This window comes from Strix uralensis, chromosome Z, assembly GCF_047716275.1.
Source record: "Strix uralensis isolate ZFMK-TIS-50842 chromosome Z, bStrUra1, whole genome shotgun sequence".
NCBI lineage: Eukaryota > Metazoa > Chordata > Aves > Strigiformes > Strigidae > Strix > Strix uralensis.
The window spans coordinates 56,637,535-56,652,783 of NC_134012.1; the positions used below are offsets into that span (position 1 = coordinate 56,637,535).

The window sequence follows — 15,249 nt, forward strand, 5'->3', positions numbered from 1 at the left end:
TAAAGATTTGTCTGGCAAGCTGTACTCCCCATATATATGTTAATTATACGGGGATATAGCACAGCTATATCCCTAAACAGAAGTTCTAAGCATAAACTGGCCAGTAGTGTGATGTCTCTGCAATACTTACTACCAATTTGCTGCAGATCACTTACTGTCTCAAAAACAGCTGTAGCAAAAACTATAGCTGATTTTGAACTTTCAAGGCAAAAAACTACCCAACCAAAAAAAATCTGAATGCATTGAGACAACAAATTAAAAGGGGGAGAAGCACAGAAAAGGAAAATAAAGAAACACAATATCTTAAAAGCACCTTCTGATGTTTCCCTTCATATAGCCACTAATTTCTCGAAACTGCAGTTCCCCCCACCCTGTCATTGACCTTATAGACTTGAATTTTTAGGACTGAACAGTAAATTCCCAATAAAAGGAATTCTTTAATGTCTAAGGTCAGAGTTCAGTTCGCATATTGCCTGTTTATTAGCACTGAAGTGACAACCATGAACTAGACTCCTCACTGTGGCCTGATATCCAGATCAAGAAGAAAAAGAAAACAAGCAGTAAAGACTTAATCCCCATTTCAGAGTGCATATTTCAAATACATTAAGCTATTGGAGCAACAAATTATATTTTGAAGTGATAAATTTATTTCTGCTTCAGTATGATCATATTTTCTAAGGACTGCTTTTATGGTATTATAGCAAATAGTTTTGACTCCTTTTGAAGCAAAACATTCTGAATAGTTTAATGTGTTGGTTAAAATGGGGAGGAAAAAATGAACTACCACATTTAAAAATGCAAGGACCAGAGGATTTATCTTTGGATCCAGCAATGAAATAAAGATTTAAAAATTTCCATAAATTGCTCTCTTATCTGAAGGAATTCTGAGTGCATACAGCCATTCTTGCTGAACAGAAGCAAGATCGTTCCCTGAATTATGTTTTACAGATTCAAGATTAATGTAAAAAAAAAAAAAAAAAGGCATTTTGTCCTTGAAGGCAGGTAGGTACTCCTTTGTAGGTATTCTCATTCTCTTCAGACTTTTGCATTTAGATAAATCGTTTTCACTTTGTTCACCATTCTTATGAGACATGGAACTATACATGAGCTTTTCCACTTCATTCCTTTCTCATACAACTGTTGTATGTACAAATCCTTTGTAAACAAAAGGGAATTTAACCTAAAAAAAAAGGTTTTCCTGCTCTAGTTAGATGACCCCGAAAAACACATATAAGATCTTTTTTAAGTAAGCAAGGAGATCTTTTTGTGCTTGTTTTTTAACTTATTGTCTTTTGCACTCCCTTCCCCCAGGTTGGGTCTGCTGTTTGTGGACTAGAGAAACAGCGCTCTATCCTGGCTTGATAAATTTTTGTGAAGAGATGACTATATCCACTGAGTTACTGCACCAGTTATTGTTACTTCCTGTAGCTATAAGGCTAATTCTAAAAATCCAAACAAACTGAAGAATATGTTCTTGTAATCCCAAAATTCTTTTGCTGAGAGCACAAAAACAGCAGTGTTCCAAAGGGAAAGAAAATACGAATTCAAAAGAATAGCGACCACACTCTACATGCATTAGAATAGCTGTCTCTGCTTCCTCCATTAAATGTACATAAACTGTTTTGTCTTCAAGCAGCTGAAGAACACATCATTTAGCTATTAATCCTTCTGAATATACCTGACAAATCATTTTTTAATTGGGATCAGTTGTTCTTTTCTGGAATGTGTATGTGTTATGTGTATCAGACATTCACTGATGTACTACTGTGATAGACTCCCTTGTTGCCATCGTTGTTCGATAAAACAATACATCTGATGTCTGTTGGTAACATTTGCAACAAAAATGCAACCTGTTACATCTGGTTTTAGTTATGAGTTGCTTTGAGATGTAAATATTATAAAAGAGTAACCATTTACAGTTAATTTACAGTCTGCAAAACCAGGAATTAAGACTAGAAGGCACAGAATCTGGATTCTCATGAATGATGGCTCATCTTTGATCACTTGTTTAATATTTAACAATTAACTTTTGACACCACTGGAGAAACCTGACTGGAAGTAGCACATTTTAGTTTCATGAGACAAGAAAAGGTAAAGAACTGTGATAACCAGCCAGCACTGTCAATACACAAACATTGTTTGATCTGTTAACAGTAATTAGACATATTACCTAGGAAAAATAAAACTGTTTACATCATTGCTTCTGAGATTTTGGGGCTAAAAATAAGTTTAAAACTAAATACCCAAGTACCCAAAGTACTTGGTTTGTTCGGGTTTTTTTAAACTACTAGCAAGAATCTTCACACTGGCACTGAGGAAACTGCTAAAGACGATTTCTAGTAGAGTGTGGCCTTGCAATTATACGTGCAGTGTACAACCTCAGATAAGGTCCTCAAGCCAACCAAAGAAGTCAAACACATACTGTGAGGAAATTAGATAGCTAAGAAATATTTTTTCCTGCATGAATTACAACTGAATCTCGGTGCATCCACCTGCTTGTATCAAATGAATCCTTAACATCTGCCTAGCAGTTGTCATGTATGAGCTGCTTACTGGAAGCTTTGTGATGGCATCATATTTCCAAGAATTAAGGCAGATATTTATTTGTAGAAAACAAGAATGAGCAGAGGCAGAAAAGGATTTCACTTTCATAAACACACGGATTTTTTTTTTTGGTGTTTTTTGTTTGGTTTTGGTTTTGTTAAAGCAAGGAAAGAATACAGAGCAGAAGCTGATGATGGGAGGGAGAAATGCTGACTAAACAAACCACTCAATCCGAACTGACTTCATTGCCAGAAGTTAAAGAGAGGTACAAACAGAACCAAAAATGGTGCCAAAAATATGCTCTCTGGGGAAGCAGAAAATCCACTTCTGTTCTGAGTTCTGCCGCTGTAAATCCACAGTAACTCCAGGCATGTGATATGAGCTGTTCGGGATGTAATTACAGTGTAATACGGGCACATGTGGCTCATGTTGCCCTGATAAATGGGCACGTTACAGCCATGCTTACTTCAGAAGGCAAGGTTCTTTCTGCTTTTGCACACAAAATAAAAGATCAACAAGAGCGACTACCTTCTACATAACCTAGAAAAGCAGCACACTTCTCACAGCAGACAGGTCTTCTCCAGAACAGTGAAGCAAATTTGTCAGGCTTTCAATGACATAATGCTCTACATATTAACCTTTTTTTTTAGAAACTAAATATTTCTATTTTAACTGCTAGGAACAACTGATGACCATGCACAGAGCCATTTCAGTAACAAGATCAGTATGAGAGACTGCAAAAAGTGCTTACAGGGGTCATAATTCATATATGGAAGTAACATACTCATAAGTGTTCTAGATCATGTGCCTCAGAGATGTTATAAACACAAACATCTACTGACTGAGACCTAATAGAAAATTTAGATTTTCATTATGAAGCCCACATATGACAGACAGATATACTCATGCTGGCAATGAAAAGGCAGATATTAAAAACTATGTAATGTAATCTTCCCCTCAAAACAGACATAAAAATCTGAGCAATAAAAAAGCAAGTTTCTGGAAACACTTCTGTGCTTTCCCCACCTTTTCCTCCGAAACTCCCTCAGACAGATTACTCTGCAGCCCTAGCAACCCATTTATACTCAGCTGGCTGTCCACCATTATTATCTGCACCACATTCTGCCCTCATGGATGACCTTAAACTGCAATCCTGGAAAATACCTTGCTCACTAACCCAAAGTGTCAGTTGCTATAATTAGCATTCTGGGAGCTAACAATATAGCCATTAAGGCACTGAGAAAGACACATGTCCTGCCTTAGTTCAGTGTATATCAAGTGATCAGTCAGATGACCATTAAAGCAGTGAAGTCTTTATTCAGACGGTCAACTCGCCTGCCTGAACCCATAAACTCGTCTCTACAGGGTTTTCCTATGAAAGATGGATAATCACAGAGTCACAGAATCATCTAGGGTAGAAAAGACCTTGAAGATCATCTAGTCCAACCACTGGCCTAACACTGGCAGTTCTCAACTACACCATATCCCTAAGTGCTATGTCAACCCGACTCTTAAACATCTCCAGGGATGGGGACGCCACCACCTCCCTGGGCAGCCCATTCCAACGCCTAACAACCCATTCTGTAAAGAAATACTTCCTAATATCCAGTCTAAACCTTCCCTGGTGCAACTTGAGGCCATTCCCTCTTGTCCTATTGCTTATTACTTGGTTCAAGAGACTCATCCCCAGCTCTCTGCAACCTCCTTTCAGGTAGTTGTAGAGGGCAATGAGGTCTCCCCTCAGCCTCCTCTTCTCCAGACTAAACAACCCCAGTTCCCTCAGCCGCTCCTCATACGACCTGTGCTCCAGACCCTTCACCAGCTTCGCTGCCCTTCTTTGGACACGCTCGAGTAATTCAATGTCCTTTTTGTAGTGAGGGGCCCAAAACTGAACACAGTCATCGAGGTGCGGCCTCACCAGTGCTGAGTACAGGGGTAAGATCCCTTCCCTGTCCCTGCTGGCCACGCTATTTCTGATGCAAGTCAGAAATTATGCTCTTTCATGTTACCTTCCTCACTATGAAATGCAATACTTCCACATCTCCCATCCTTTTCCCAGGACAGCCTGCAATGAGAAAAATCTTACTTTGAATAGAACAACAGTCTCAAAATCAGGTGGTCATTCAACAGCAACAGTTTTTGCTGAGCACACACAACTTCAGAGTAAGGACGCTGCCTACTGCGACTTCCCCCTTCACCAAGGACATGGAATAGCATGAGACTGTTCCACTTCCATTCCAAAATTTTAATATTTTAATGTATTAAATCTTATCACACCATCTTGTTCCAATTTGGATGGCTAGCTAACTGATTTAATACACTGAATAAATACTAAAACTGCTAGTTCAAAGCTTTATGTAAAACTACTATACAACGTAAAATTAAAGAGCTTGGTGATAGACTGATGCTGAGAACCGAATACCATGAAATTTCATTCATATAAATCCCCCCTCACCAAAACAAAGCCACCAGACTGCTGCCTAATTCCTAATTTCAGCTCAATGTATCAAAATTCATTAGGATTTCATGCATAGTGTCAAGCAGAATAGCAAAAACTCCTAATGATAACATTTATCTTCAGGACCATTTTGTGTACATAAAATAGTCTTTTTCAATAAATAAAGGTTCCCTCTAGTTAAAACTGAGGGGAAAAAAGTCAACTTAAGAGCAGATGAAAGAAATGTATTTTATTTGTGTGAATTCAACTTTTAACTACTGAGCAAATCAAAGCCATTAAGATCTCAGGAGACATCTTCTGAGGACTATGACCTCTACACAGCACAGAGTGGATCCGTATCTGTCTTTTCACATGACAAATGGCTGTTATATCTGTCTCCAGCTATACAAGAAGGGATGTTTAGCTTCAGAAGGCTGAGGGTTTAGAGCATTCCAATTTGTAGGGTTTGGGGGTTTTCTTCTGAGAGGCTTTTGTTAAAAATCTACTTCTCTATGGGCTATGGATCTGCAGGTTTTTAGTGGACTAATTAATAACTGGAATCCAGAGCCAGTATCATGCATTCGGCAAAATACTTATATATTCCCTCAGGGGAAAATCTGACGTAAAACACACAAAAATTGGCTCTGCAACTAGCATGAATGACCTAATTCCCAAAGCCAAGATATATCCCTTTTAGTGGTTTTGAAACATAAAATTAACAATTTTGTTAAATGTGAATGAACATAATCTTGGACTGGACTCCACTTACAGAAGGTAATTATGATAGAGACATATTAATCTAAGTTAACTTGATGTTAGCTGTGTTCTGTTTCAGTTTTAGAGGACTCAGTGGCTATCCAGATTACTGTCCAAACCATTGCAGTCACTTCAAGGACAGCAACTGAAAATTAAAATGTGGAAAATCCATTACTAGTTTAGCAGAGAGTTGAAGAAAATTCAGCCTTGTTTGCAAGCCTCAGTTGAGTGTACCTGGCCAAATAAATAAGCTTCTTCTCAGGATCACAGTGATACAGAAGTGCTTCAGTTCTAAATAGAAATAAACAAACTCACAAAATCAAGACTTTGTGATAGTGTTGTCTTCACTCTCCCTGATTGGAAAATGGGTGAAGTAGTCTTTGTTTCTTTTACTTTTACTGTTACTTATACACTATACATTCTTGTCCTGTCATCTTTATACTAACCAATAAATATGTTTTACAAACATTTATCAGACAGTAGTTAATATTTTTCAGTAATTTCCACTGAGAGGCTTATTTTGAATGTGCATCTATTAAAAAGTAACACAATGACTAATACTTTTTAATAATAATATAATACAGATTATTAACCAGTGATATGTAAAACAGTGACAGCTATGAATGCCAAAGTTATTCAGAGCCACTTCACAAGTGACAATCTGGGAAATACCCGGGTAGACACTCAGAAATACCTGAGCAGTAATTTTATTGAAAGAAAACTGGTGGGAAGAGAGGTGAAGAATGGGAGACAAAGAGGAGAGGCTTTGCAGAAGTCAGTTACATACGAAACGAGAACATGATTGTTAAAATACAACTATTATAGATCAAGGGTGCTCTATGTGTTTGTTCCCACTATGGGGAATATTTTGAAACTATAGTATCTCACTGTTAACATAGCATTTTCGGAACATTCTTAAATGATTAGTCTTGTCACAACATGAAGAAACATTGACACAAAGCATCTATTGTAACAAACAACATTCCACAATTCTGGCAATTTTAACAATAAAAACTACGTCAACACGATATCTACACTGACTTCATAAGATCAGCTATTTTTCTTTGTAACAAACTGAGAAGTAATGCAAGGAGTAACTTCCAAAATTAACATAAACATTACAGTTGGGGTGCAATTTAACTGCTGATTTAAATCAGTTAGCTGTCACAAATAACTCGCCTAAACTGCTTCTAAAATGGGCAGACATGGAAAGGAATAGGAAAAAAACAGTATGGTCAACAACCAGCAGCAGAAATACCTTAAATATGTTGCAGATCTTCCAGCTTAAGTAAGGAGAAATTCATTCCAAGATCTAAGAGCTGTCCCAGGCATTAAATCTTTCATAGATAATAATCCTAATTGTCTCCTTAGAGTCAACCTATCTCATATTCCCAAACAATCTTATCCAATCAGAAGCTCATTTCTTTTTTGTTAAAGCCATGTTTGAGAAACTCAGCTTCAAGCTGTCAGCACTGATAGCCATTTATTCTACACCTACACTGAAGTCTGTAGGAGGGGGAGGCTGGAAAACTAGCTGAAATGAATGAAAGTTTGCCTCTCAAATGCACTTTTTCTGATTTTTTAGGGGAATAAAAAGGAGTAATATTACTGTAATTGTTCTGCCTGTTCCCCTTTTTTGATATTGCCAACTTCCAAACAATATTTTGTACTCCCTTTTTTTTACAGAACAATAAAGCTCAAATTAAAAAAACCCCAAACAGTTTCCATTGGAATTTTACATGGCTACTTAATCTACCTTATCCTCAATAAATTTAACTTAGAAACAAAATCAAAGAAAGCTGATATCAATGCAGAATATCAACAACTACTCTCAAAGACGTTTTACGGTATCTGCCCACTGGGTTTTAGCAAACATACCTAAAGTTATAGCAAAACACTGAAATCAAATTGCAATGCTACAGAAACAGTGTGGCACAAACCTCTCTGCAGAAGTCCTTCAGATTAAAAGGCAAAGCATACCTGACAATCTGTGACGCAGAATACAACCCAACCAACACTTAAAATATCAAGGACTGGAAAGCTACAATCCATTAAATATAGAAGTCCCCTGAATCCAAAACTGAAGCAGCAAAACAAGAGAGAAAAATAGACCGACAGACAGAAAGAACTAAACAAGCAAAACAATCTTACCTTTCACAAGCTCGGACAGTCCATGCAGCAATTATCCATAATGAGATACTAAAAACCAACAGTACAGTTCCTGGACATATTGTCATTAGAGTCTTCATAACAAAACGGGTATTGAAGTTTATCTTATTTAATGCTCCAATGCTTCTAGATGACGCATCAGTGAAAAGTTTGCTATGCAAAAGCATAACTCTGGCAATAAGATATAGTCTTAAGAACATTGGTATAGATAAAATAATATCCACATCAGCTGTTGTTGTGGATGGAGCGTAAGAAAAGGCGAGCCGGGCTGTCCATGTGAATGTATAGTTCCCAGGTATGGGATGTATAGCACACACCAGTATTTCCAAGCAGATAAAGAAAATACGCTCATAAGTCATGGCTATTCTCCAGTCATCTGCTCCATTGTCCACCATGAACAACTGAAATAATAAAATATAAGGTTAACTTTAGTACATCATTAACAAGCCTTGTTATAATTCCATTTTAAAATACCATAGTTTTCAGAGCTGCCAATGACCACTAAAAAGAAAATAAATAAGCCATTTCAGAAAATTACATTACATCACTATGAATTGAAACATAACTCTGGTTAAGACAAAAATAATTCTTTCATGCACTATTTTTAGAACTATACATGAAACTGAATTTTCACATATTATGTATTAAGAATTCCTCATATTTTAATTGTCATTTCTGGTAAAACAAAACTCTGGACCAATTAAGCCTTGTCCCTTCAAAATCAATTGCTTACTGTAAGTTCAAAAAATTGAGAAAAATTTAAGAAAGTGTTTTCATGATGGATATCTAAATTACAAATTGAAAATACTTTCTAAGATGCAATATTAAGCCTGCTCTATAGTATATCCATGCTTCAGTCAGGATGATATAGCTTCTGTAGAACTAGAACTTCTCCAAGCATTCTTCAGGCACCAATACAGATCAATGTAAGATGCAAAGCTACATGAGAAACTGCACAAAGACTCAAAAAGACATCTCATGGTGAAAATTTGAAAAGCAAAGGCCAGCAAATGCCAGGTGATATCTACTGGTAGCTCAAAATTAAATGCACATGTTGATTCTTGCACAATCACAGCCTTCAGTTTGCGACCCAGGAACAAAGGTACTGAAGCATTTTAGTAATGATGTTCCTGATTATTTACTAAATAAATACTTAATCAAACAGTATTTGTCACTACTAGAGAGTAGCGATATGCAAGAAGTTGCAAATAGGCAACTTTTCAAAAAGTAACATAACCCATAAAGACAAAGCAGATACAATCTCAATGACAAGAGAAGACCTTCTCATCACTTCAACTATAGTCCAGATCCAAACAAGGCTGTTCAGTAAATAGGTTAAGCAAATAAAAATACTTTTGCAGGATTTTTAAAATTAGATTATTCAAAAACAATGGGTGAGAAGGAAAAATACACAAAGAATGTGCTCCTTAATATAAGAAAAGTATTTTCAGCACACTACACACCATATACATAGCCAAAACCCCAATTACTGATATGCACTGTTCTTCACCCCTTTCCATCTTTTAAGAGTTTAAAAAAACAAGCCTGATTTCTCTGTATGTTTTTTGAAGATTGAAAACACACTCTACGTTCTCCTTCTAATACATTCAGTTTGTCTTTCAGAAAATTGCTTCAGTCATTTGTTTAGAAAAGTGAAAACCACAAATTAACTTTATTGTAGTTGAACTGATACTAGAAGAAATAAATAAGTTAACCATAGCAAGAAACAAAACAAAACAGATTTCTGTATTTGTGGACCTGTTTTTCACCCCCTTATGTTCTTTCCCTCCATCTTACTGTATTGGGTGTCAGTGACAAGGTTTCGCTACTGGAGGGGCTGCAGGGGTGGTGTCTGCAAGGAGAGGTCAGCTGCTGCTCTGCAGTGGACCCACTGCAGGAGATAGCTGAGCTCATCAGTGAAGCTCATCAGTGAAGCTGGTGGTACTTCTGTGGAAGCTTATTTAAGAAGGGGCAAAATCCTTTCCAGGCAGTGAGGAATGAAGGTAAAAAGTGTGAGAAACAACCCTGGAAATGCTAAGGTCAGAGAAGAAGGGGGAGGAGGTGCTCCAGGCATCGGAACAGAGAATTTCCTGCAGCCCATGGAGATGACCATGGTAAAGGACGTATTTCCCTGAAGCCCATGGACAGGACCACACTGGAGCAGATACCTACACTGCAGCCCATGGAGGACTCTGCGCTAAAGCAAGGTGGATATTTCCTGAAGTAACTGCCACCTGCAAAGAGCGCATGCTGGAGCAGATTCTCCTTACAAGAACTAATACCCATGGAGGACCCATGCTGGAGCTGGTTTACTGTGACGAGCTGTAGACCATAGACAGGACATGGACTGGACCAGGGGAAAAGTGTGAGGAGGAAGGAGCAGCAGAAAGGAACAGCTGTGGACAGACTCCCATTTCCCATATCCCCTGTGTCACTCATAGGGGAGAAGATAGAGAAGTTGGGAATGAAGGAGAGATGTTGAGCCTGGGAAGAGCGGGGTGGGGCAAGGTGTTTTAGTTTGTGTCTTTATTTCTCACCACCCCACTCTACTTTTAACTGGCAATGAACTAATCTTCCCCAAATTGAGCCTGCTTTGCCAGTGCTGGTAACTGGTAAGGGATCTCCCCATCTTTACCTCAACTCACAAACTTTTTCAACTTATTTTCTCTCCTTGTTCTGTTGAGGAGGGAGAGTGAAAGAGGCCGGGTGGGGGTCTGACAGCTGGCCAGGGTCAAGCAACCACTTACATATAGTTCTCACCTCCACTGCAGTACTATTAAAGACAAAGAAACACAGTGTTGAATTAAGCTAAAGAAACAGAAAATTCAATGTATGCAACATAAGCACATACACTTTCTTTTACCTGTAGTCATTCTGCAAACTTCGCATACTAGATATGCAAATTGATACTGGAAGGCCAATGTATCTATGTATGTATGTATTACCAAAAGAGTGCTGGTTTGCACTTAGCAAATGTACTATTTGGTACGAAGTGCAAAACTTTCAAAGTACAGTAAGGCTTAAGTGCACTTGATTCTTGTGATTAGCCTGTAAATGCTGTCAGTCAGATCACAGAAGTGCTACATCACTTATGAAGAGGTCGAGGTATTTGGAGCACCCAGAATACAGATGACTACTAACCAGCTTGACTGAAAAAGAGATAGATAATATCAAATCCCTCAAATGCCGTGTGGGTTTCCAAAGAATAAAGTAACAACAGAGTTAAATATTTCAGTTCTCAGATACATATCAAATACATGTCAAACTGGCAGTGTTTTAAAATTTCTTTTAACATTCCAAAATCTGCTGAAAAAAGCAATGGTCTTTTGTCCTCCCTTTTTACCTACCATCTTCACACATTTCAAAAAGAATTCTACATGCAGAAAGGCAATTAAAAATGATACCTTAAGTACTGGTACAATTTAAAAGATGAGAATAGAAGAATGCTGAGTTAAATTTAGGCATTAGAATTTGATTTTACAATTTTCATAGAAGAAAATGTTATTTAATCACTGAGGTTTTTTTAAATTTTACGATGTCATTATGGAATACATGTTTGATAACATATTCTCCTGCCAGCAGAAGAAATCCTAACATGTTACAAAGAACTAAGTTTCTCAGTAGTGCTCAGTAGAACGGGTTATGTTTGCAGACACAAAAGATCCCTATCAACTTCCCTTGACTTCAGCTGTGCCAATTTCTTCCAGGGAAGATAATATTTTAAAGTGATAATATCTTCAGCTGTCATATAACGAGATTTAGGAGGTGAAAACATGGAAGGTAGAAAACACCAGAAGCCACAAAGGACCACAGATCCAGTACAAATATTTCTATTTCATAAAAATATTAACATTTCAAAATCATATATATGAGGAAGATTTCCTCACAATTCTGTGTCTCTAAATTCAAACTATGATGGATATCAAACACTCTGGAACAAATATGGGCCTCTAAACCAGGCTGTGAATAAAAATTAAATTGGGACATACCAAAATGACACAGAAATTAGTACAGGATTTCATGTACATTTTATATACTTGCAGTTATGCAACCTACTGAATGCAAATTTCACTGTTAATTTGGAAGATAGAGAGGTATTTGTGTGTGTGTGTGTGCTTGGCTAGGTACATTCCCTATTTAGAAAGCAAGGAAGGTAAATGAATGAAGAAGACAGCTGAACAGCACAATTTAAAGGATATGTATACACCCTCTTAGCTGCTTTCAGTCAATCCTGTTATAATAACCATGCAATTATTTCAAAATACTACTCCCATCTGAACAGAGAATGATGCTAGCAAAAAAAAAAGAGAACAAACTCTTCCTATTGAATTGAGTCCTGTGCTCCACGGAAAAGGCCAAACTCCAGTTAGGGTCAAAGATGTCATGCCTGTTCATAGCTTTCAAATTTCTTATAATTATTCAGGGTTGAAATCTAATGCAAGTACTTCATCAGTGTTTCACAGGGTTCTTCAAATACAGAACTCTCACATACCTTTACTAAGTTGGCACTCTATAATGTAAATGTAAGACATAAATCAATCTTTAACTTCAAATAATGTCACACAGTAAAAACATTAAAATATCATATCATAGATATTTACATAGGTATGTGTATATTTACATAACACTTTGTTAAATTCATATAACACCAGATAAGAGAAAGAGAAACACATTAAAAGTAGGCATTCACACAATGACAATTTAGATCAGAGAGCCCCTTGAAGCTACTTAAAATAAGAGAGAAGTTAACTTTACAAATCATTAGTATAAGGCTATCAGAGGATCTTGGTGAATGCAAAGAGCAAGGAAACCAGCCATTTTGTAAAAATGCCTTTAGAACGCAGGTAAAAGAATAAATCTGAAAAATCTATCACTACTTTGCTGTAATACTGTGGGGAGTAAAAAGGAAGCAATAAACAGTGATAAAGTAGCATCAGCTGTACTCCCGGAAGCATTCCTTGCAGAAGCGGAATCAACTGTACTCACAAATGTATTATTGCAATTGTTTAATTTAAAAATCCAAATTTTAAATGGTTAAATACTGGAGTCACTTAAACTTTATAAAAGAACTGATGGGACTATGATTCAGAGTAGCAAAATATAGCCTCTGGGGCTGCTGATTTACCAAAAGTTTTGACCAGACATTTTTCTATAGTTTGTAGTTCCCAAAATATCATTTATACAACCAAAAAGATCATTATGGTACTCAGACAGGAAGAAGATACTGCTTTTGTCTCACCACTCCAAACAGCCAAGTTACTGTCCCACAGCACCCTATTAAGTACAAATTATTTAAAACCACATGGTGGTGGGAGACAGACATCTCAACCCTTTAGGACAGTTCCCCCTAAGTAGGGCAGGAAAAAGACCTTTTCCATCAACAGAAGGCATGTAATCAAATGGTCTGTAAATTATCTAAAGGCCTGTCCTTGACCTTGGAGAGCCTGTAGGAGTTCCCGAGGGCTGCTGTACTCCTCATCCTAAATACAATACCACAGAACAGAAACATTAGTGGGTTTAAGTCATATGTAAAGTCATGAGGCATCAAACACCTTCTGCATGCAAAGCACAGAAGGCAAAGAATATGTTTTTCACAAAATTACATAAAGGCTTGGCTATCTTATATCTTCCAGAATGCTTCCCATATCCAGAGTTAAACCCAAACTTTCTAGTAGGTCATTAGAAATTGATCCATAAGGTCTTCTGGATATAGCTATCTACCGAATGAAACATGCTTAAGTTCATTCAAATGGCGAAGCAAGACTTCTCTATCACGTATAGATGTATACAACCCCCAAAATTAAAAACGCCAATTTAAACAGAGGATTGTAAAAGTCTGGTACTTAGCTTCAGTACAAAAATTATTATTTGCATGGTATATTTATTTAAGTTTGGTATCTCTGTGCAAAATGAGATATTCATAGTTACTGATATTTTGCTATGAACACTGTACATCAATGCATGTAAAAAAAAATTCATGTTGATGTGTGCTGGTGGCTAAGAAGGCTCAAAATACTTCTCTCAAAGACTGTATTTAAACCTTTCAATCTCAGGAAGGGATGTGTAAAAGAGGCTTGAGACCATTTATAGTCTTTGTGAACCATATTTTCAGAAGTGCAGCATCAAAAAACTTCATATTAAAATAAATCTGAATAATACACCTTAGTTACTCTGACAGGCCATACATAACAACAATCATTTAAAAAAAACATATTTGTATTAAACAATGCTCTTATCAGGTTTGTCTATGTCTTATTTCAACCTCTGTCCCTCAGTTCGTTATAAAAAACCTACCCCAAATAATCTATGAGATTTTTTACAGAGAAAGGACATTTATGATCACATAAACTAGCATAGGGTTAAACTCTGCCTAAGCACAGAAAGTTAAATTCCACCTACCCATATTTCCCTTCTGTTTTAAATCACATACAGACAGTATCCTTTTTAGCTTTCTCTCTCCAAAGATATTCAGAGGCATTGCTCAATATTTTTAAATGGTACTGGCCAGACTTTCATCTCTATTGCTTATCTCAAACAACTGTGAAATAGCCTAACCCCCTGACAGCCTACAATACCAAAGACCATTACAGCATTCAGCAACTGCTGGGACATACATAATTTCTTTTCATATGGGTCTCTCCATATACACGTATGTGCTTCAGGGACCCAAAGAAGGTGAGATGCTCCTAAAATGCCATTCTTTCTATCCATTAACTTTCTACATAGGTAACAATGTTAAGAATTGAAATCTAAGAACTACAAAGGATAAAAAAAAGGACATTTCAAGATATCAAGATTTGTTTCCCAATACTATGGAGAAGAACCCCCTGAGAAAAGCATAATTATGCATCGAACTCAGAAATCATCACAAGCTTATAAATATATAACAAAATCAAAATAGTTAGATAATGAACTTATTATTAATAGAAAGGGCTGATTTTAAAAAAATATTAATATCAAAACATTTTTTCACTTTCATTATTTAAAAGATATTTCACAAGAAAATCTCCTAATGTAATTTAGTTTGGACTCTTGCTGGAACAACCACAGCTGAACTTCCTCAGATCAGTAATCAACAGGGAGATTAAATGAATGTTTATGAACCTTTGAACAAAATCAGAGGTCCAAAAATAAAAGTCCACCACCCAGGGTTACTATATTCATTTGAGATACTCAGTAGATCCACCAGTAAGTTGCTGAATTAAACTGATTGAATCAAGAATTTCTACAAAGTCAAAGTCCACAACAGATATTTCTTCATTTTACCAAATTCTTAATTTAACAGCTATTTTGCTACACCAAAGTTTCAGATCCCACCCTCTCCAGCTGCTTAAAACACAATG

At 36.7% G+C, this 15,249-nt stretch overlaps 1 protein-coding gene across 1 annotated transcript in view; it reads right to left on the minus strand.

The window, feature by feature from the left end:
- The window catches only part of KCNN2 (potassium calcium-activated channel subfamily N member 2), a 73,143-nt gene that overhangs the window by 43,321 nt on the left and 14,573 nt on the right, over nucleotides 1-15,249 (minus strand). Inside the window, exon 4 of the mRNA XM_074856222.1 lies at nucleotides 7,889-8,307. Coding sequence (XP_074712323.1) covers nucleotides 7,889-8,307 — 419 coding nt within the window. The remainder of the gene's footprint in view (nucleotides 1-7,888; nucleotides 8,308-15,249) is intronic.